Source organism: Octopus bimaculoides, chromosome 25 (assembly GCF_046866305.1).
Source record: "Octopus bimaculoides isolate indiv1 chromosome 25, ASM4686630v1, whole genome shotgun sequence".
Lineage (NCBI taxonomy): Eukaryota > Metazoa > Mollusca > Cephalopoda > Octopoda > Octopodidae > Octopus > Octopus bimaculoides.
Genome location: NC_142952.1, coordinates 28,431,936 through 28,457,118, shown reverse-complemented (window position 1 = coordinate 28,457,118; position 25,183 = coordinate 28,431,936). Strand labels below are relative to the sequence as shown.

The 25,183-nt window shown below is 35.9% G+C and overlaps 1 protein-coding gene across 1 annotated transcript in view; it reads left to right on the top strand.

Moving 5' to 3' along the window:
- The window catches only part of LOC106882187 (alpha-(1,6)-fucosyltransferase), a 121,730-nt gene extending 99,041 nt beyond the window's left edge, over positions 1-22,689 (top strand). The window contains exon 4 of the mRNA XM_089341673.1: positions 21,283-22,689. Coding sequence (XP_089197799.1) covers positions 21,283-21,418 — 136 coding nt within the window. The 3' untranslated portion in view covers positions 21,419-22,689. The remainder of the gene's footprint in view (positions 1-21,282) is intronic.
- The last annotated feature ends 2,494 nt before the right edge of the window (positions 22,690-25,183 follow it).

Genomic DNA, 25,183 nt, shown 5'->3' with positions numbered 1-25,183 from the left:
GCTGTCTTTAAAATGACAATTGTTGAGTGCATTTTGTTGCAATTCTTTAATCCCGCTGAAGACAGCTTCTAGCAAAGTATCTTTAAAGCCAACACATGCAATATTTTCCACTTGGTTTCAAGATCAATGATTATGGATGGTACTGAATTTGATGGCACAGAAATTATCAAGTTCATCTCACTATCATCTGTGCCAACTACTTGAAATATATTGATCTTGTTGAACTTTGTGCCCAATTGAATATTTTAATGAATTCAATATGATTCCATTCCAGAATGAATGTTGTATTCTTAAAGTTATATCTTCTATCACAATTCTTGATCCTGAGTTCTTGAATTTAATAATGGTTCGTTGTTTTTATGTTTACAACACTAACGACAATGAAATAGTTCTTTTCTTTTGGAACAGTGATTCTTGAAGCGCATAAGGTTATAAGATCTGAAATTTTAGAAGAACGTAGCTTGTTGATTAGATCAACCCAAGTGATCAACTTATTGACCTCGAAAGGATGAAAAGTAAAGTCAGCCTCAACAGGATTCAAACTCAGAATAAATGCTACCTAGTATTTCATAATAATAATGATCCTTTCTGCTAAAGGCACAAGGCCTGAAATTTGTGGGGAGGGGACTAGTCGATTACATCAACCCTGAACAGATAAAAGGTAAAGCTGACCACAGCAGAATTTGAACTCAGAACGTCAAGACAGACGAAATACTGCTGAGCTTTTTGCCCCGTGTGCTAACAATGCTGCCAGCTCACTGCCTTAATAATAATAACAATCCTTTCTATTATACTCACAAAGCCTGAAATTTCAGGGGCCAAGTCGAATTCATCAACTCCAGTGCTCAACTAGTACTTATTTTATCAATCCCGAAAAGATGAAAGGCAAAATCTGCCCTGGTGGAATTTGAACTCAGAACACGAAGACAGACAAAATGCTATTGAGCATTTTGCCCAGTGTGCTAACAATGCTGCCAGCCTGCCACCTTAATAATAATAATAATAATAATAATGATAATGATAATGATAATAATAATAATAATAATAATAATAAAGTACATAGTGGATTCTTTAATTGAAGATATATTCTAATTAGAACAGGAAAAGATGATTGCTAATAATGCTCTTTCCATCTACATGTTTGTGAAATATATATATATATATATATATATAGGCATAGGAGTGGCTGTGTGGTAAGTAGCTTGCTTATGAACCACATGGTTCCAGGTTCAGTCCCACTGCGTGGCACCTTGGGCAAGTGTCTTCTACTATAGCCTCGGGCCGACCAAAGCCTTGTGAGTGGATTTGGTAGACAGAAACTGGAAGAAGCCTGTCTTATATATGTATATATATATATATATATATATATATATATATGTATGTGTGTGTGTGTATGTTTGTGTGTCTGTGTTTGTCCCCACAACATGGCTTGACAACTGATGCTGGTTTGTTTACGTCCCCGTAACTTAGCAGTTCAGCAAAAGAGACCAATAGAATAAGTACTAGGCTTCCAAAGAATAAGTCCTGGGGTCGATTTGCTCAACTAAAGGCGGTGCTCCAGCATGGCCACAGTCAAATGACTGAAACAAGTAAAAGAGTAAAGATATATATATATATATATATATATATATATATATATATATATATATATATATTCATGCATACAAACATATACATCTCATTGGGAGTTAGCTTGGCAATATCTGAACTGATGTAATGTAACTTGGGTCTTATTTTAGTTTCGTTACTTTTCTTCATTATACTGACAATTGTGATATATTTTTTTTTACCATAGTTCTTCTTCAAAATGTATGTGCAACGTTTGTGTGATCAATACATTTATCATAGCGTACACATTATTGATTATCAGTGATCCCTGAATGGAATAAAATATTTCACTGGCATTACAGAAGGACGAAATTTATTGTATTAGGGGTTTTTCTGAAGGATGGGTTACATCTCATGTGTAGGTTTGTAGATATTTGTGATTTTTTGTTTCTGGTATATATGTGTATAAGTGTATGCTGTGTTCCTATATAATTAGATGTTTTATTAGTGGCTGTATATGTATATAAATGATTGCATGTATGTATATATATATACACACAGACACACATGTGCATACATGTATATTTATGTATATATATAATGATTATATATGCATACTTATATTTATAAGTGTATATATATATATATATATATATATATATATATATATATATATATATATATACATTTATGCATACATATACACATGAATACACACATATATATGTACATATGCACATACATATATGAATATGTACATATATTATATATTTATACACACATACATATATAAATATATATATATATACACACACATAATTATATATATATATATATATATACTCACACACACGCACACATATATATATATACATACATATATGAACACGTGTATATACATGTAAATCCATGTGCACACATACATATATGCACAAACACATACACATGCACACGCTTATAAGTTATTAAACTAAGTGGTAGTTTATAACAACACCATCTATTTTGTAAGCACTTGACATCAGGGTGTGCATATGATGATGATGCTGATGATGATAATGATGACAAAAACCCTACTGATGCTGCTAATGATGATGATGATGATGGGATGGACATGTTTGTTGTTTATTTCCTATATATATATTTTCTCTATCATAAACCAAGTAGTTTTAAATAAGATAAAGAAAGAAAAAAAAAATAATAATGATATGTCTTTAATTCCATGTGTGACTATATTTTACTTTATTCATTCTCAGTGTTGGAAGCTTAATTCCAAATAAGTTGTTTTAAATAGGTTTTTTTTTTTTTGGTTCCAGTTCTTCCTGTTGTAGCTTGCTTTTTGTGTTGTAGGATCTTGGTTCTTTTTTCCTTTTTGTTACTATTTTACCATTTTGCATTTTATTTATTTCTCCAATTCACTGCTACCTTAGCTAGGGTAAACGGCAAGAAATTAATGATCGGTTTGTAAGAGAAAAAAAAAAACTCCAATCCATATCTTATTCTCGCAATGATCCGACCAACCACAATTGTATGTGTGTATAAGTATATATATATATATATGTATGTATGTATTGTGATTTACTTGCTATTGCTGCCCTTCCTCTTTTAGAAATAATACCTTAAGAATGAAATATGTACAGGTATAAAAACAGGTGTGTGTGTTTGTATGTAAAAAAGGAAAAAAGTTTCAATGTGTGTTTGTGAAGGGGTTCTTGAAGAAATATATATTGTAGTAAATAGAAATTATATATACCTGGTGTATGTATGTGCATACGTCTGTGCACATGTACAAGTGCATACACCTGTGCACATGCATATGCACACATATATATATGTATATGTTAACGTTTGTTTTTTTAAGTAAAGTTATGTTGTACAAACTGCTGAATATCAAATAGAAGGATCAGTCTATACTTTTCAGTTCAAGATCTACCATATACATTTCTGACAAAGAAAATGTTAATTGTAACTTTGAAGTCACTATCAACCTTTTCCTTGTGTGTGTGTATGTGTACACATAACATACATCTTTTTCACTCTCTTTCCCATGCCTCAATCGTTCGTAGACCATTCTTCTGCTTTGTTTTGCATCAGAACCCTTTGACTCCAATGAGGGTAGCATCAGTTCTTTAAGGTCATTCACTTTTTCTCAATAGATCAGTGGACTGATAGAGTAAACCGATCAATGAACCAACCTACAATGGCTATCAGAAACAGCTGAAGAATTATTACAATAAAAGAATATGTAATGACCATTATTTATTGTCGTCAGCTTTATCTTGTATCCAAGAATTTATTTCCTTCTTTACTGAATGCTTTCTTTATGGTGATGCCATTGATGACTCTGTAGACCAATTCTTGCATAGAAGAGTCAATGGCATTGTCTGCATGGCAGTGAGACCAATTCTTGCATAGAAGAGTCAATGGCATTGTCTGCATGGCAGTGGTAATGGAGGACAAGGTTGATTTCCCTTTCTCTTCAACGTTTGACTTCCCTTTCTCTTCTGGTAGCTTCAATGTTTTTGGTTCCAGTGGTGATGGAACACTGCCACTTGGTACGATTTAGGCTCAGTTTCAGTGGCTTTCAGTGTTGCTTTGAGTTGGTCATTGTATCTTCAAAGAAGACAGCCCCGTGGTCTTTTTCCTGAAGTGAGCTCACTGAATAAAACTTGACTCTTCCATTCTTACTACATGCCCTGACCATCAAAGATGGCGTTTCATGATTGGCAATTCGACACGTACATAGTGTTCCCATTTGATGCTTGATGAAGCTCTTATTGGTGAAAGCATTCTAATTACTGAACTTCGCGACAATATAGAGTCCAGATTTGGCAGCCATATAGCAAGGTTGAAATGACAACATTGTTATAAACCATAATTTTCATTTAGTTAAGATCTTTGTTGTTGAAGACTCATTTAGTTAACTTTCCAAATGCCCTGTGTGCAGCTCTAATTCTATGTTCCACACCTTTGTTCTTATAACTGTTCAGGTGTTTATAAATCCCAAAACGAAGCACACCCTAAAAATTTTTTGAGCAGTAATACTTTATGTAGTTATTGGTTAAGGGCAGTCAGAAAGCTACTGTTGGTTTCACATCTTGTTATAGCTCTTAGCAATGTACGCGAGTCATCAGACCAGCTGACCAGAGGAGCTTAACCTCTTTACTAATGGAGGTAAGAATATAGTCTTGGTTAGTATGGTAGTGAAAAAAAAAAAAACTCTTAAAATTCTTCAAAGGAAAAAACCTTTCTGAGCAAGAAGTAGTTATTTCTCTTTGAATAGTTCCAGTTGTGACTAAAAATATTCAACGCTTTAGCTATCTCTAGAGGTACAAACAGACACACCCTAGATAGACTTAGGATGAACCTAATTCTCATGCTTTTCCCCCTTGGTCTTAAGATTACAATTGAGACCAGTCTTATTGTAGTTAACTTTTTATATGTCATGCTCAATCTGGGTAGCTGTTCATACAGGCCATACTACAAACCAAATGAAGGGCTATCATATATTAACACAGCCTTTGGCCTCTCACCTGTTTTGTTTAAAAACCTTGTGAAGGATTTTAGTCAGAAGATTTCAAGCCTGTTCTTGAATACAGACATTTCTAACTCAGTCGTCCCTCCCATTACATGGAAGCAGAAATGTTATCCTAGGACCAGAAACTAAACCCAAATGCTTGCGGTAGCGTAGATTCTGCAAAATTCTCCCAAAGGCCTGGCAATGGTGTTAAACAAGGTGATGTATTAAGTCTACCCCTGAATATGATAAAGCCATCTATTAAACTAGATATAGATTTGACTACAGCAGTTTGTAGTTATATATAAATTTGAATGTTGCTACTGAAAAATCCAGCCGGAACTTAAAATGGTGACTGTTTGACATTGATACTTGCTTAGTAAATTATATTTTACTTGCTATGATATATTTGGTTGGAACTTTAATAATGGCAGCGCTTGATTTACAGTCGTTGAGGATTTTTCAAATCACAAATATTCTCTAGCAGGTCATGTCTGTGTATAAGTATGTATGTATACACACATGCACAAAAGACATACATATATATATATATATATATACATGCATACATACATACAGTCTTGTCTATGTCAGGTAGATTTATTTGATTAATATTGTCGATAGTTCCAAAGATAAAGACTATATTATTTCGGGACACCATAAAATTCATTCTTTCTAGTTTTGCATTTTTGATTTTGATTTCCATTGCGAAAATAAAAAGGTAAATAAATAAATAAACAAATAAATGAATTGTGGGGCAAAACTGAACCAACACAAAATTCATTGTTAACATGTTACACACACACACACACGCATTTTATGAAATTATATATTACACATATGTATATACACACACATATTATATATTATATATTTCTAATATATGCGTGAGAGGGTGTGGAGAGAGAGAGATAATTTGTATGGTATCAGTGTATAGGCATGCACAAATATCTACATACATCTACATACATATATATATATATACACACATATACAATGCATATACATGTGTGTGTATGTATGTATATATCTGTACACACATATATGCACATTATGTGTGTCTATGTATATATGTATGTGTGTGTATGTATGTATATATGTATACACCCCATCATCAAAAGCACACCAGATATATTTACCAAAAGGATTCATTGGGAAAGGAGATGGGAGTTGGGTGGGGTGGGGTGGGGTGAGACAGAGAGAAGAAATATTTTATTTTTGTGAGTTCCTGGCACTATATTTTTGACATTTTGATTAATGTAGAATTGTTCCCATTTTGACAAGTCTTGGAATCCAAAGTTTGTATTAATCTCGTGTTTCATACAACGTAGCATCAATTCCATACATAACAACAACAACAACAACAACATCAACAATAGCAACATTGCTTTTACAAAAATAAGAAGAAAAAAAAGAAAAAAGAAAACAACAAAACAAAACATGATGAATTCCTTTAAATTTCATTGCTTTCCTGTATTTATCATTTAGTTTTGGGTTTCCTTTTTCGCTTTTTCCTTAAATATTCTTGGAGTTTATTAATGATTAAAATCTGCTTTAACCCTTTAATCTCTGAAATTACCAGCGCCTTCTCTGTGTGTGTGAGCTGTGGTGGACGGCGCGGTACTTGTTGTATTTTTGCCACGACAATGTATGATTACAGATCTGTGTGAAAGAAAAAAGGAAAGAAATCTTGAAGATGGACAAGTTTGGATTTTCTGTTGGGAACTTTGTGTGTGTGTGTGTGTGTGTGTGTGTGTGTGTGTGTGTGTAAGTTTATGCATGCATTTAGGCATAGATTTATGCATATATTTAAGTATGCATTTAGATATATATGTACGCATTCATGTTTGTATACATACATGTATACACTTATGTATGTATTTATATTGTATTTAACAGATATGTATGTATGCACATATACATATATATATGTGTGTGTGTGTGCTAGCATGTATGTATGTATATGTAATAATGCATTTTGTTTGTGTTTATACTTTCCTGTTTTCTCTCTCTCCGTCTATCTGTTTATCTATTTATCTGTCTGCAGGAGTGGTTCTCAAGCTTCCTTCCTTGCCAACCATGTGGTCTTGGTTTCAATCCCACTGCATGGCACCTTGGGCAGGTGTCTTCTACTTACAGGCCCAGGCTGAGCAAAACTGACTGAATGCATTTGGTGGACAGAAACTAAAAGAAACCTGTAGTGTGTGTGTGCCCTGGTCTTGACATGTGATTATAAAAGAGTATCACCTTCCTATAAGTGATATATTTGCTTCCTGACTCGTAGGGTGGAGCATTCCCATGCTTGGAAATTGGTGAGGGTTGGCTACAGGAAAGTAACCGACTGATATATATCACCATCATCATTAGTGTTTTAATGTGAGTGGATTTGATAGATGGAAACTGAAAGAAGCCCATCACATATATATGTGTGTGTGTGTGTATTTGTGTCTATTTTTGCCCTCCCACCATCGCTTGGCAACCGATGTTGGTATGTTTACATCCCTGTAACCTAGCGGTTCAGCAAAAGTGACTGATATAATTAGTACTAGGATTAAAAAGAATAAGTCCTGGGGTCGATTTGTTCTATTGAAGGTGCTGCTTCAGCATGGCCGCAGTCAAATGACAAACAAGCAAAAGAATAAAAGAATATATATATATATATATATATATATGTATAAAGTACGTGTTAGTATGGCTCATTACTAGCTCATACATCAGGCTATTACCTCTCTTACTTAACCTAACACTGTTCATTTGTTAATATATACATGTGTATGTGCATGTATCTTACTTTCACTTTCATGCCTCCCCCCATTCCTTTCTGTCTTGCCCCCACCCCCCACCCCACCCTCCTCTCACTTTTTATCACAAAGCAATTATTTCAGCAATTCAATCCGAGTAAATCAAGTTCATTTTTCTTTTCTTTTCTTTTTCTTTAATTGTTTTTTTTTTCTCCCTCCCTACTGTTTTTTTTTTTTTTTTTTTTTTTTTTTTTAAAGTTGATTTCAAACTAATTGCCAGTGAACTGATTGTCTAATTAACAAATTGTTTATTGTGTTTTTGTCTCAGATGAACCTACCAGAAGGTAGTCACCTCAAAACCCACCCACCCCAATCCTACCCTTTTCCCCACCCTCCGCTATCATGCTCTATAGTCCCCCCCCCCACCTCCTAAAAAATTACAAACAACAAAATAAACCATGAAACAATACACGATAAGCTGTTGACCAAATTAAAACCTTTTCCTTTTTCTTCTTCATCTTCCATCTTGCTCTTTTTTTTTTTTTTTTTTTTTTCTTCATCAATAGATACTTTATCATCTACTCTTCTTCTCTCTAATTAACTTGCCATATAATAATTGCTTGTCTATAAATGCTCCATGCTTGTTTTGTGGTCTTATTTGACTTTTCTGTTTCACCGCAATTAATATTGTTAATGTTATTATTATTATTATTATTATTATTATTTCTTTACTTTCTTTACATATTATCATCATCATTATTATTATTATTATTATTATTGTTGTCTTTGTTCCTGTTTGTGCCATCATCATCATCATCATCGTTGCTCTTATTATTTTTCTTGCTGGTGTTGTCGTTGCTATCATTATTATTATTATTATTATTAATTTTTTTTTTTTTTACCCATCTATGGTATTGTTGCAGCAGTTACTAATTACCGGTAGCATTAACCACCAGTAATAACACAAACTAGCTTTAACTTAGTTACCGATATAAAAGTTACTCTGTTTCGAAGTTGTTTCTCCTTTTCCTTTTCTTTTTTTTTCCGACTCTAAGAGGAGATATCGAAGCAAAAACAACAATAATAGTGAAGGGTGGGAATTGTGGAGGGATGGACGAACAGGGTGGCAGCTAAAAATAAAAGACAAGCCTTATGGAAGAGTACTTTCGCTGAATAGTAATTATTATTTTTTTTTTTTTGCATCCATTTCTGTGTGGATTTTTAGGGTTTTCTTTTTTTTTTTTCACTATTTTTGTAGTGACATGTTATTGTGGATGACAGCATATCAGGTCAAATCAAACTCATGTTTTGCACACACGCGTGTGTGTGTATGTGTACATTTGTGTTTGTATATATGTATGAGTAATATATATATATATATATATATATATATATATATATATATATATGTTTGTGCATGTATCTATATATGTCTATATATATATATGTATATATATATATATATAGAGAGAGAGAGAGAGACATATATACATCCATGTACATCTGTTGTATTTATATATACATTTATGTGTATATATATGCATGCATGTGCATAAAAATGTATGTGTGTACACATACATCTACGGATACATGTATCTATCTATCTATCTATATATGTATATATATATATATATATATATTCACACATATATGCACGTATCTCCATACATATGTTTGTGTGTATACATACATCTATGCATATTTGTAGCTATATATACATATAAATGTATTTATGTGTATGTATGCATATTTATCTCTCTCTCTCTCTCTCTCTCTCTGTATGAATGTACATTAAGGGTTCATACAGGTGTAGATTGTAAATAAGTTTAAGACTTACCAGATACGTTTCAGCCATCTTGGCTCTTCTAATTTTCACATGTCATTGTGCGTAAAAACCTTTGTGCAAATTATTTTCTTGCAACAAAAGCATGTATAATGCTGAACATATAATTAGCATAATTGTTAATTAGTTACTGCTTTATTTTAGGTAACTAACCTCTTGTGCACACTTCAATTTCATATCAGTACTTGTGGCAAAACATTTGTGTGCACGTGTACACCTTAAATAGGAAGGACACTGTTAATTGAAATGAAATATCATTTTATTGAATGCTGTACCTGTCTGAGTTTGTTCATAGTTTCTTCTTTCTGAGCTTATTTGTGTTGTTGTTGTTGTTGTTATCCTACAGGAATAAGGCATTTCTTATAGATCTCTCTCTCTCTCTCTCTCTCTCTATATATATATATATATATATATATATATATATGTATGTATGTGAATGTGTGCACGCCCACACACATTAATGCAAGTATGGTCAGGTGGATATCAAAACATTGTTGAATATATATACGTGTGTGAGTGTGTATGTGTCTATATACATTAATATATCTATATTAACGTATATATATCAATGTTTAAATGTGTGTGCATGCTTTCAAAACATATATACGGATATATGAAAAATATCATTACCTACCTACATACATACATACATGCATGCATGCATGTGTGTGTGCTTGTGTGTGTGCTTGTGTGTGTGTATTTGTCAGACAACACAGCACCAAAGGAAAAAGAGAAAAAAATAGACAGATGCCATAATATATGTCAACCATTTTGTTTTATCCTGTCACAGTCATCATTTTCATTATAAATTTTTCTGTTTTTATTTAATCTCATTTTTGTTATTGTTCTTCTTCTTATTATTATTATAATAAACTAAATTTAAATATTTCAAGTTTTATATTTTTCCCCATTGTACAATCTCTTTTTCACATTTCATATACTTGTTCTGGCCCGTTCGATTTTATTTCCACTTTTTCTGGCTATTCTTGTTCTCCTTCTTAGTGTTCTTGTATATCTTTGGCGTTGTTTGTATTTCTTCTTCCTTTCCCACAGACATTCACATTTTACCATTTACCGTTTCCATAATCTACATTGTTAGTTGAATAACTCAAAGTCTCTTCTACAATGGTGGCACAATGGAAAGACATTTTATTTTTATTTTTGTCTCTCAGTGGCACAGTTGTATTACTTGAAAACAAAATTTTAATGTGCCTTTTCGATGCTAATCTCAATAGGGAAGTTAGCACAGAGAAGGCAGATTTGGAAAGAAATTTAGCTGCAGGGATTTAATGGAAGTACAGTAACATCAATATGAATAGGAATGCCAATTAGAACCAATCATAGATAGATATTGAATAGAAGAATTTGTTATTGATCATGTAACTGGGTAGCACCACCACCACCACCACCACCACTTCAAGATATGTCTACAAGCGTCAACCAGCTCTGGGTATTTTAATCAGTTTCAGTGGGGATAGTTTATTGAATGGAATTTTTCAGTTAACCATAGATTGCACTACTTTGAGCTATTACTGAATGAGGTAACTCTGTCCAAAATAGACTATGTGACGTTGGTTGATATACACTGATCTTTACACTGCCAGATGTGTTGTGAGAAAGATGTGTTATTTTCTTTATAGCAGTGCATGAGAGAGAGAGAGAGAGAGAGAGAGAGAGAGAGAATTCGTGTGTTGGTATAGTCTGTTCTTAAATAGCCATATTATATACGACAGGCTTCCACAGTTTCCGATTACCAAATTCACTCACAAATGCCTTGAAGGGTTTGGTCAAACAAATCAGCCCCAGTACATATTTTGTACTTACTCTATCACTCTCTTTTGCCAAAACACTAGGTTACAAGGAGATTAACAAATCAACACTGGCTGTCAAGCCATGATCGGTGACAGACACAAAGTGCACACGCGCGTGCACACACACATGCACACACAACTTTGACGTGCCTGTTTTCATGGTTTCAACTTGGTGTCTAGATGTTTGGGCAAGAACAATCTTTGATAGAATTTTGTAGTTGTTGAGAAAGCAAATTACGTGTTACATACACCCAGTACTTTGTTGTCTTAAACAGACACAGAAAAATCTTCAGGCTGTGTCTACAAGCGCCAATCCGTTCTGTGTATTTTAGTCATTTTTGGTGTGGATAGTTCTTTGAATGGAATTTTTCGGTTTAACACAGATTGCAGGCACTTTGAGCTATTACTGAATGAAGTAACCCTCTCCAAAAACAGACCATGTAATGTTGACTGATACACTCCAATCTTTATACTACCAGCTGTGTTCTGAGAACGATGTGTTATTTTCTTTGTAGCAGTGCATGAGAGAGAGAGAGGGATATAGAGTTCGTGTGTTGGTTTTGTCTGCTCTTAAATAGTAAGGTTTAGACAAAAAATATTACTACTATTTATTTTAGCAGTTGCAGCTTGTTACACAATACATTTATTGATGCATAAATGGTCTAGGGACACTACTTGTTGTTTCAGCAATTGGAAATATCTTTTTGGTTTGCACTGATAGTGTGGTGTTGCATTGATTTCTTTCTGTTATGTAACGAAATGATCTTTCTAGTGGTAGTTTTTTATGTCAGTGCTATGGAATAATTTGTGTATTTTATTATTGACTTTGTCGAAGTAACTATTGATTAGAGACGGGAATTGCTTCGTGGTACAGTTTATGACGTTCTTACGGAACTAGATTATGTATGTGGACATGTGTGTGTGTGTATACACACACATATACGAAGTTTCGTATTTTACTGCATTCGAAATCTTATCATTCGGTGGGTGGTTTAGTTTGTATTATTTATCAAACCCAAATACCAGATATAGCTATAACTCTTCCCCCTTTCCTCTCTCACCCCTCACTTCCCCTCCTTCACTTTCTGTCTCTCTCTCTCTCTCTCTCTCTGATGATGATGATAAAGTATTTTTGATTATATTATATTTCTTTATTTGTTCATATTTGCAACACAAGTAGTTTTACACGATGATAGATAGATAGATAGATAGATAGATAGGTAGGGGTGAGAGAGAATAGTGTGACATATTTATCTCTGAAGAGCGTTATCGATATTACTGAAGTGAAACACTTCATTTTTCCCAAAGAAAGAATTGACGTCGTGTCAAATACCTTGCACGTTGTGAACCCATCTCCAAAAATGCAAATAGCTTCTCTTTTTTTCTTTTCTTTTCGTTTCTGTCCTCCATTCCGTCTTTTTTATAAATATTTTTTGCAGTTATTTTCTAATAAAAAAAAAGATTTTTCCTGCAGCCTGTAATCTTTTTTTTTTTTTTTTCTTGGCTATGAATAATATATTCTTTTTTTTTTTAATCTCGGTTTCTGTCTATTTTTAATCTTGAATCTGGAGTAGAGTTTGTTAGAATGCAATATAACGTTTAATCAGAGACAGAGTTACTATCATGGTCCGATATATCGTCGCCAGGCGCCGACAAAGGCCGCTCGACGCGGCTGTTTGCTCTGCTAGAAATAACAGCCAAGTTTTATTCGCATCGCACACACAACGCTTTTGTTGTTGGTTCGAAGGTTACTCTGGATAATATAGTCGTAGATATCTTTTACCTTTCACTCTCGATTCTGTCATTGAACTGAGGCCATGCTGAATCCCCACTTTTAAAGGGTTTAGTCTAACAGATCGATCCCCGTGCTAATTTCTAAGTGTGGCACTTATTCTGTCGTACTGCTATTGGCCAGACCGCTTGATCACGGGAACGTAAACAAACCAACACCTGTTATGAAGTGGTGGTGCAAAATAAGCAACACATACTTAAGTACACACACACACACACACATATATATATATATATATATATATATATATATATATATATATATATATATATATATATATATATGCGCAGGTATTCTACACAGTTTCCAACTGCGGATCTTTGTGATTTAACGGGCAACACTTGTTTTCTTAACGAAACACTTTCAAACTTGGGACACTGGTAGAATGTGTCATATAAAACAACTTTTTCTCTTAGCCTTCTTAACAAAAAAATGTACATCGCAAGTTATTTCATGTTAAAGTTGTCGTATTTCTGTAATTTCAACCAATCACTGCTGGCCGGTCATAAAAATGTTATTCCCTGTGACATATTTCATCCGGTTTAATCGTAATTTATACGCATATATTGTTTATATAATAAATTACGCTGTGCGTGTCTGTGTGTGTATATTTTTCCCATAACCTCACTCATAACCCGAACCCTAACCCTAAACTAGAGCTTGATTTGAAGAAGATTTGGCTGCTATTTCTAGGAAATGAAGCACTTGGTGGAGGCGCATTAATAATTCTGGTAGCTCCAATAACAAGTGCAGGCAATATTCAAGTATTTTGATGGCTTTTTCCCCTTTGTTTACGAACAGTCTAGTTAATCGGAAATGTCAGAACTAACAGGGATTAATACCATATACACCGTCACAGCAGTTACTGTATTCAACTGAATAGACGTCAGTGATTAGTTGAAATTATCGAAATAAGACAATTTTTAACGTGAAATAACTTCGAATACAAAATTTATTATCTGTTCTATACCACAAAATATACAAGTATACGAAGTTGGAAAGTGTTTCGGTACCAAAAACACTACATAAAAAAATGTTGCCCGTCAAATCACAAAGGTCCCCAACTGCCAAATTAACTCCCATGGCATTGGTCGGTCCCGGGTCTACAGTGGAAGACACTTGCCCAAGGTGCGGCGCAGTGGGACCGAACTCGAAATCGCGTAGTTGCAAAGCGAGCTTCTTAACCACACGAAAAGCTGGTTGGATTGATCACGGCTGGAAAGTCTTTGATCACATATCGGTTTGTTCATTCAGAGCTGACCTGGGCGTATATCATCGCCATGCTTCTTCTTCTGAAATCGTATTTTCATTGAACTTTCTTCTCTGCATGTTTTTTTTTTCCTCCCTTCCTCACTGTTCCTCCCAAACAACCCCTCCCCCCTCACGCACGCACACACACACACACACACACACATTCGCTACGTTAAAGATATCTATTTCCTTTGTAAAAACTAGTCGGCTTCTGGAGAGGTGCCGCTTCTTTCATCTTGTCTCTTAAGATGATATTATTCATCTTGGCATCGGATTGACAAAAGAAAGCCAGAGCAAAAGGCCACTGAGATTTTGTATGTCACCACTGCCAACAACAACAACAACAATAATGCTGCTGTTGATGCTGGTTTTGTAACATTTGCTCTGTAGACATGTTGCACAATATCACTGCAACTTGGCTAACACTCAAAAATTTGTATGAATTGCTGATTCTCAAACAAACAATTAATAATAATAATAATAATTATTATTTTTATCGTTGTTATTATTATTAAGGTACCGAGATGGCAGAATCGTTAGCACGCCAGGCAAAATTTTTAGCGGTATTTCGTCTGTCTTTACGTTCTCAGTTCAAATTCCACCACGGTCAACTTTGCCTTTCCTCTTTTCGGGGTCGATAGAACAAAGTACCAGCTGAGTATTGGGGTCAAAGTAATCGACTAAGTAGTCCCCTCCCTCAAAGTTTCAGGCCTTGTAATTCTTTTATTTGTCTGCTTCAGTCATTGGACTGCGGCCTTGCTGGGGCACCGTTTTGAAGGGTTTCGTCGAACAAATTGATTCCAATACTTATTCTCTTTAAGTCTGATTATTTATTCTATTAGTCTCTTTTCTGAACCGCTACGTCACAGGGACGTAAACAAACCAGCACCGATTGTCAAGTGGTGTAAGAACAAATACACACACATTATATACGACAGGTTTCCACACAGTTTCTAGTTGCCAAATTCACTTACAAGGCATTGGTCGGCCCAAGGCTTATAATAGAAAACACTTGCACAAGGTGACTGAACCCGAAACCACACAGTCATTCCTAGAATGTTTCAGTGGATTGTTGTCACTTATTTGCCACCTAGGCCACTAAGAGACTCTACTCCCAGACAATCTTTAGGGATTGTTAAGAGACCCATCTCACAATCCCTGGAGGGTACTGAGGCGGTGGTTCTCAATTCCTGCAACCTTTCCCTCTCTAAAAGATATTAACGAAATTTTTTGTTCCCTCTCTTGTATTAATGAGAAAACAAAATGGAGATTGCATCGAAACGATTCTTTCCTTCGCTATGGCGTTGGGTAAGTTTAAGAAAGTATAAAAACCTATCTTCATTTTATTAAACATATCAATGTTAGTCACCCTTTTTCAACCCTCACAGCCCCTTTTGTCTATGAGAAACACTAGTCTGCAGAGTATATTAACACGTCTCTTCACAACCCCTAGAAAACGCTGGGAAATACGTCTGTTGTGTCTTCTCTGACAACTCCTACCGACCTCTGTCGTTACATCACTGAACTTGGTGTCTTTTTCTTATGTATAGTTTATTTCCTTGGCTCTCTCTCTCTCTCTCTCCCCATGTGTGTGTTTATTTGTTTTTCTGTGTGTACGCGTATATAATATATTAAACTCGTCTAGCAACAAAGCAACAATTAAACTTGTATCTTTTAATTGTTGTTGTTTATTATCTCGGCTCTAATCCAGTGAGGCCGACTCAAGTATCTCATGTTTCCTTATCCTATTTATTTATTAATAAACCTCTTTTTTGTATTTTGCCATTGTAGATTTGGTTATCGTTTCTCAACTCTTTTGATTTATTTGATGCTTTTATTTTCGTTTTGCTGACGCTAACAAATCATTAGTTTATTTTAGGCTGTGATTGCTTGTATATCGTTTACTTGTTTCAGTCATTGGACTACGGCCATGCCTGTACTACCGCTTTGAAGGACTTCTAGTCTAGTGGTTCTCAACCTTTTTAGTATCCAGGACAGATCCCAAACCTGGATTTTTTTTAGCCCCCACCCAGCACCAAAAAAGATTAGTCAGAAAAAGAAATGTTTATAGAGAAAAGACCGCCGAGGGCCGCTGGAAGGGTACTTGAGGGCCACATGCAGTCCGGGGAACCGCTGGTTCAGCCGAACAACTCAATTCCAGTACTTATTTTTAAAACCTGGTACTTATTCTAACGCTTCTTTTCGCCGAACCGCTAAGTTACGGGGACGTAAGCAAACCAACACCAGTCAAGTGGTATTGGGGGATAAACACATATATACATAAGGCGGGCTTCTTTCAGTTTCCGTCTACCAAATCCGCTCACAAGGCTTCGAAATGTCCGAATACATTAGAAGACCAATGTGTCACGCAGTGAAACTGAACCCGGAACCATGCGGTTGGGATGCAGTCGTCTTACCACAGAGCCACGTTGTGCTTATATGTTGATATATTTAATATTTTATAGCTGTAATTTCATTGGTCTCCGGTTCTTTAGTCTATGGATATTCCCTGCGTTACGCATGATGTTGAAATCCGTAACATGAAGTGCATTTCCCATTGTCTTTCGTGTGATTTTCGTAACACGAAATCTGTTTCCATTGATTTCTGTGTACCATAGGAGTCAATGGAAAATAGGCTTCACGTTACGGAATTCCACGTTGCGTCGAGCTTTCAGGAACACAAAGTTTGTTATGCGGGATGGGAGAGGAGCCTTCATATTAATGCCCTCCACTGAGATACCAGAACTTACCTCGGTGTATCAGTGTATACAGAACTTACCTCTGTCAGTGTTGTTTTATTGAAGTAAAGTGCTCCTTCAGGAAGGTTTAGGCGAAATTCCTCTTATAAAATTGCATTTCTGGTTGTATATGTGCTCATACATATATATCTGTTTTCTCCCATGTATATACGTATATATCATACGTATATATCTGTTCTCCCATGTATATACGTATATATCATACGTATATATCTGTTTTCTCCCATGTATATTGTTTCATCATAAGTCACCCATGATCCACAAAACCTATGGTCAAAGGCACAAACAGCACATAATCCTTCAAATGTCTTTCCTAAGACCGCAGGATGTGGATTCACATAGATTTCGGTGGCTATTTCTAGCAGTCTGGAGACCACATAGTTCCTTCCCCTCTATCTTTAAAAAAAACAGAGACGGTTGCAGTTTTTACAGGTAAGCACTTCCGCTTTATAGCAGTAACTTTTAGCGTTTGGGTCACACGTGACCAGCAGTATGTTTGCTTCTTTCGGATTTCAAGTTTTTGCCTTTGCACAATTTAAACCGGTCAGACTTTTGGAGTTTGTGGTTACCTCATTGGTTAATGTATTCAAATTTGCGCATGCGTATTATGCACATGTGTAAGCGTGCGGGAAAACTTGCACTCGTGTCACAACAGAACAGTTTGTATTGCGTATTTTTCGTAATTTTATAATTTTCTTATTCAAACTTCATTACTATAGACCCAAGGACAAATAATTGTGTGTACGAGAGTAACTAGGAATTATTTGTAACTCAATGCAGAACAAATATTTTAGGGGATTTCCTTCGTAAAACACCAGTTGTTTTTTTTAGATATATTTCTTAATTTATATTTTATTTTAATTTTTGTTACTGTTTATATAATTCGCTGACAAAGACTTGTGAAAGTCATACACACATGCATGATTCATTCCAAAAATTTCCTGCCGATCGAAATTCTATTGACAAAGATTTGGATTTGCTCGCTATCGATAGAAAAGATAAAAGGCACGCAAATCTGTCCTGCTGTGGGATGGAACCAGAAACCACGAAGTTGCGAAGCAAATTTCTTAACCAGAAAACCATGCCTACGCTCTAGGCAGTTAAATATGTCCACTTTTGCAATATTTGTAGAATTCTTTCAATCTGAATCTGTCATGTACCGTGTTACGTTAATTACACCGTTTATCACCTGTTTTGAAATTGCTGCTAAAACCGCCTTTCCTTTGATCTCGGTCTGCCGTCTTTCCTGATATACAAAAGCATACGGACATTGTTTCTTTGAATCTAGTTTACTTCCCACTCGTCTTGCTGAGCCTACCCCCAGGTCATAGCTAGAAAGAGGAGGTGCTGATAGTGAAAGAAAGAACTACCTTGATATCTATATATACATATATTCCTCTATACACTTAAAATAAATTAGTAACAGGTAGATCAATCTTGAATCACTTAACAACCTTTGTAAGATTTTCGTGTTGTACTAAGAACGTACGGCATCGTTCATTTATGTCCAAATCACTTTTTGGCTGTCTTGCTGCGTGCTTGGCACTGGGCCATTTGTTAACCGGATGAGAAGCAGAGAGATATCACACAGATCTCTCCTTCACACCTAAACTCGCAGCTACAACAGGAAATGTTGGACAATTCTAGATTGATTGAATCACAGTTTTTCTCTTCTTGATCTGGATTATTGTCAATTGATTGCTGGTGGAGAGAGAACCTTACACTTGGAATTATATATTTTTTTCTTCCTATCAGGCACTATAGTTCGTTAGACTTGGCCTTTTTCTTTTTTTATCAACGGTAACTAAGGGTTATCTAGATTACAAAGACCCCCTTACATTCACACACGCATACTCTTTTTCGTGTTCGTTTGGAGAAATTAGATTTTAAATTACTGGTTTCAAATTTTGGCACAAAACCAGCGATTTTGGAGAAGGGGTAAGTCGATTAGATCGACCAGTACATGACTAGTCGATTAACTCGACCCCAGTGCTTATTTTATCTACCCTGGATGGCAAAGTCGAGTCCGGTGGCATTTGAACTCAGAACGGAAAGGCGGTTAAAATGCCACTAAGCACTTTGACCGGCGTGCTAACTATTTTGCTACCTCGCCGCCTAGATTTTAAATTATTGATTTCAAATTTTGGCACAAGGCCAGCACTTTGGAAAGAGGAGTTAAGTCGATTAAATTGACCCCAGTGCTCTACTGGTACTTATTTTATCTACCCGGAAAGGATGAAAGGCAAAATTGACCTCGGTGGAATTTGAACCCAGAGCGTCAAGACAGACGAAATGCTACTAAGCATTTTGCTCGACGTGTTAACGATTCTGCCAGCGCGCCGCCTAAATTCAAAATTATTAAAAGGAATTTTAAATGAAATTATTTTAAAGATGAACAGAAGCCTGCATAAGGTAATAATGCGTTGTTCTGTGAAAATTCAGAATGTTCCTGAACATTAAGTGTAGGCTGGAAAACTTTTACCTGCTTTAATGCTTTCGAAAAAAAAAAAAAAGTGTTCGTTCTGCTTGTTAAACATTTTTCTCTGCTCTCTTATTACCCTTGTCTACACATACACCTCAACTCTTGTGACGCTCTACATTTAGCATAACCAGGTGTGTACAACAATGCAACAAATAATCTTCGAATTTTGGTACAAGGCCAGCAATTTCACAGTCTGGTCGGAGGTTATTCGATGACGTTGACCTTAGTTCTTGACTGGTACTTTATTTTATCAACCCCGGAAGGATGAAAGGTAAAGCTGACTACTTATTTTATCGATCGCAAAGCTGACCTCGGTAGTATTTGGACTCAGAATGTAAAGAATACAGAAGTATTTCGCCCGACACTTTTGCGATTCTTCCAGTTCACCTGCCTCACATTTTGAAATAATTCTACAGGGTCTCCACAAGGTCTGGGTACATGAAGTAAATAAAATCATAACATAAACAATTAAATATAAGAAATAATAATTTCTTAAAGTATGTGTTAATCCCCATGTGGATACATGGAGTAAATAAAATCATAACATAAATAATTAAATATAAAAAATAATAATTCCTTAAAATATGTGTTAATCTCCATGTACCCAGACTTTGTGGACACCCTGTATATCTAAAAGCTCCATGGAAATGGCTCAGTGTAAAACGTCCTTTTTGAAAACATTTTGAATGCTCCTGTGAAGGAAGTGTTGATTTGAAGGTTTACTGTGCTACTTCGTATTTTCCCTTAAAAAAAAAAACCTCAAATGTAATATTTTGTTCCTTTCAATGCAAACGGTCAGTGAATTTGATAGACAGTCTGTTGGTCTTTTATGAGTTCTGTTGTTGAATTCTTTAGCAAGAATCAAAATGAAACCAGTAGCATCCGAAGAAACTAGAAATGGTTTGCTTTGGAAATATTAAGTTGAAAGCAATCACAAAAGTGGGGGGGGGGGAGTTATTCTTCGTAAAAGAGGATACATTTAACGTTTTCGCGAAGTCCTTTCTCCAACCGAGGGCCCTGCCCCAACCAATACTTTTATACAGTCGCTTCTCTGTTTTTGAAGACTAATTTTATTTCTATCTTACTTCTCTTTCTTCCCGCTGACTGATTCTTACTAACCTACGTGAATCTTCCTGCTAATAAAAAGGGTTTTTAATTGAAGACAGAAAAAAGAGAAAAATACTTCATTCCATGAATTTTTTTACCAGACTGTATTTATTAAGAAATGTTTAATTAGTAAGACATCACTTAGTTCAATTAAATAGGGCTAGATATGATTAGCAATGACGAGAGATTTAAAAAACTTCGTATTAAGTAAAAAAAAAAGTGGGGGGGGGACTTAATATGTGAATATTATGTGTCCTTTTTCTTATAATCCCTCAATTTCGGTTTCAGATGATTGAACCTGCTTGATATTGTAATGAAATGATTATCTCATTTGCAATAGCTGCGACCGTTAGGGGTCCACATGTACCACCACAATTATAATTATAAAACTAGTTGCCCCCTCCTCTTCAATGTTATTTTTCTATCTGTTTCAGGACTTTGATCTCTGATATCGAACAACTACGTGGTGTTGATGGCCTTGACCATTGGCGGGAGAAAGAATCGCAAGACCTGGCTGATTTAGTGCAGAGACGGTTACAGTTTTTACAGGTAAGCACCTCCGCTTTATAGCAGTAACTTTTAGCGTTTGGGTCACATGTGACCAGCAGTATGTTTGCTTCTTTGGGATTTCAAGTTTTTGCCTTTGCACAATTTAAACCGGTCAGACTCTTGGAGTTTGTGGTTACCTCATTGGTTAATGTATTCATATTTGCGCATGCGTATTATGCACATGTGTAAGCGTGCGGGAAAACTTGCACTCGTCTCACAATAGAACATATGTATTTTATATTCATTACCGTTTATGTGTGTGCGTGTATATGTATTCCATGCGTATATGTGGTTGTGTGCATCATATTTTCACTCAAGTTGAGAATTCGTGAAACGTTTTACAAAGTTTTAGCGTTCCTCTGATCAAAATGTATCTGGTAAATGCTTTTTTTTTTTTTTTTTTAAAGAATCCAAACATTTGTAGGTTTCTATGCAATTTCGTCGTAACGTAAGCTCATTGCACCTATGGTAATAGGAACAAATGGAAATCCGTAGTGTATGTATGTATGATGGCACTTCGTTGGTTACGACGACGAGGGTTCCAGTTGATCCGATCAACAGAACAGCCTGCTCGTGAAATTAAGGTGTCAGTGGCTGAGCACTCCACAGACACGTGTACCCTTAACGTAGTTCTCGGGGGAGATTCAGCATGACACAGAGTGTGATAAGGCTGGCCCCTTTGAATTACAGGAAGTAAGAGTGAGAGAAAGTTGTGGTGAAAGAGTACAGCAGGGTTGTTTAGTGAAGACCAGCAGTCGCCCATGTATGCCAGTCTCCCCCTCTTCACGCCGCCGATGTTGTCCAACGGAAAGGCAAAGGGGCCGATACAGCTCGGCACCAGTGACGTCCCATCTCATTTTTAAGGCTGACTGAACTGGAGCGACACGAAACCAAGAACACAACGCACAGTCCGGCCCGAGAATCGAATTCACAACCTCGCGCTTGTAAGGCCAACATCCTAACCACTGAGCCATGTACCTATGGACGTGTATATACATGCGTGCTATATACTAAATTTGTCTGTTCATAGTGGAGCGCACAATTTCGGGGGGAAAATTGAAGCAAAGCATAGGAGAAGAGTTGTTACGAGAAACACTAATCTAATCTAACTAATCTTTCTAAAACAACCCCTCATCTTTAGATATCTCACCAGCCCCACCATCATACAAATGTTTCTTAACTATAAGTACCTGATTGTAGATCTTGGTGTAACTAATATAAAACCTTCTGATCTTGTATCACCTTCTTCATTAGTTTGTTTACCTACACACACTACAAAACAAAACAAAAAACAATCTCAATTTTCTACTAATACTGATTTCTGTTTATTATTTCTTAACTGTTATTATTACTTTAAAATGTATTAGAACAAACGATATCGCACGTACTTACATTGAACTTTCGGTTAAATTATATTACAGCAGAAGTTGTTTATTGTTTTCTGTTGTTATCTTCCAGAAGGAATTTTATACAATATACAAGTTATTACATTTACATTGTGTGCAGGAACAATATTCGGTGACGTCGCCCTTGTGTGATAATTGCAAAATGTTTTATAGACAATTACGTTTCTTAACACGCTGTAGTAGAATATAAGGGATTTATTAAAAAAGAAAATGTGAAAAGAAAACAACTTTTCCTGATAAGAATCAATGTGTGACTGCGTATATAATATACACACGCATATTTATGCAGGCATAAATATATTTTCGTACACATACACATATATAACATGTATAAATATGATATAGAACAAGTGTATAATATATAAATATATATATATATATATATCGTGTGTGTGTGTGTGTGCATATAAAGAATGAGAAACATTTTCATATGAATGTGTATGTCTATACACTGAATTCTTTTCTCGTGACTCGAGTTTCACGCTAGTGCGCTCGTCAGGTGTGAAACTCGAGTCACGAGAAATAAATTATATACTCTATAACGTGTGCTGAGTTTGCACTTCTTCACTTGTGGGACAAAATTCAACAGACGAAAAAACAACACGTGCACTCGTGAAAACACTTCAGCTGAGCATTCTGTGTACCATATACGCATGCACGCGCTCGTGTGTGTATATATACATCGTAGTCTCGCATATTTAATATAGTGAATTAAAAATTGTTCATCAAATGAGATTAATCCATGCAATGAGTAGAGAAAATCTACCTTTGAGCGAGAAAATTTGCTGTTATCGGCAGTCAACTCTGGCACGTTTGAGTTCGCAAACGCATACCTGTCCCCTTCTTTTGACTTGCCCTCACTGTCGTAACAAATGAAACTCCTTGCTGGCCCATGGACGGAAAAGGAAGATTTGCCCAAGTCATTGCATGACGTTGATGAAAAATGGAGAGCTTCTGGTGCTGTTAGTCGTTCTAGCATGTTACAAGCGTTGATGCTAACGCAACTTATTTTGTCTTCACACACACACACACATGTATACGACGAGTTTCCATACAGTTTCTGTCTACTAAATTCACTCACAAGGCATTGGTCAGTCCGAGGCTATTGTTGGAGGACACTTGTCCGAGGTACGGCGCAGTGGGACTGAACCCAAAACCACGTGATTACAAAGCGAGTTTCTTAACCACATAGCCATAATGAATAAATAAATAACTGCGCGCTCCTCCCGCAATATTTGTGTTGCTCCGGGCGCTGGCAACGCACGCCACGCCACATCACTGCACCCAGTCTGTTCTCTTTTGCATTTTGCTAAACACGTTCTCTAAGAATCCTCTATCGAATATTCCTTATTCATTTCCTTTTTTCCAAAGACTCCTGTCTGTAGCTCTTAATTTCTTTCGGCTTCGTGATGTACTGGTGGTCAAACAAAAAGAAAAAGAAAAAAATTACCATCATGTAGAAAGTTTGAAATAATGGGAAACACTTCAGATGGAAAGCTAAAATGTTACAGACATACTTCACAGGGAAAGTTGAAAATCACCAGCGCATTTCTTATGGGAAACGGGAAAAAAATGCCATTTTTAAAGTTAAAAATTGAAGGAAAACTAGTGATACATATTGCTTATCTCGTTTTGTTATTTTTGCTTGTCTTCTGTGTTTTTTTTTGTGTGTGTCTGTTTTACTTATTTCAGTCATTGGACTGCGGCCATGCTGGGGTAGAAGAGTCTTCAAGGGTTTTAGTCGAACAAACTGACCCCTAGCACTTAATTTTTTTTTTTAATATTTTTTTTACGTCTAGCACTTATTCTATCGAGCTGTTTTTTTTTCCGAGTCGCTGTGTTACGGAGACTCAAACAAACCAGCACCGGTTATCAAGCGGTGGTGGGGAACAAACACTGGCAAATATATAGACGCGTATATTTACGCGCGCGCGCGTACAAACATGATAGGTTTTCACACAGTTTCCTATTTCTTTTCTGCCCACAAGGGGCTACACACAGAGGGAACAAACAAGGACAGACAAACGGATTAAGTCGATTATATCAACCGCAGTGCGTAACTGGTACTTATTTAATCGACCCCGAAAGGATGAAAGGCGAAGTCGACCTCAGAACGAAATTTCCACACAGTTTCCGTCTACCAAATTCACTTTGGGGCTATAGTAGAAAGACACTTGCCCAAGGTGTCAAGCAGTGGCCGTGAACCCGAGACCACGTGGTTGCAAAGTGAGCTTTTTTTAACCACGCAGCTATGCGAGGAGATGGATTCATTTATCACTGTTTTTGTGTGCGTTGATTCATTTATCATTGCTTCATTTATTTTGTTTTTGTATCGGGCAAGGCGGCGGTGGCGATGCCCCCACCCCAACCCCCGTGATAA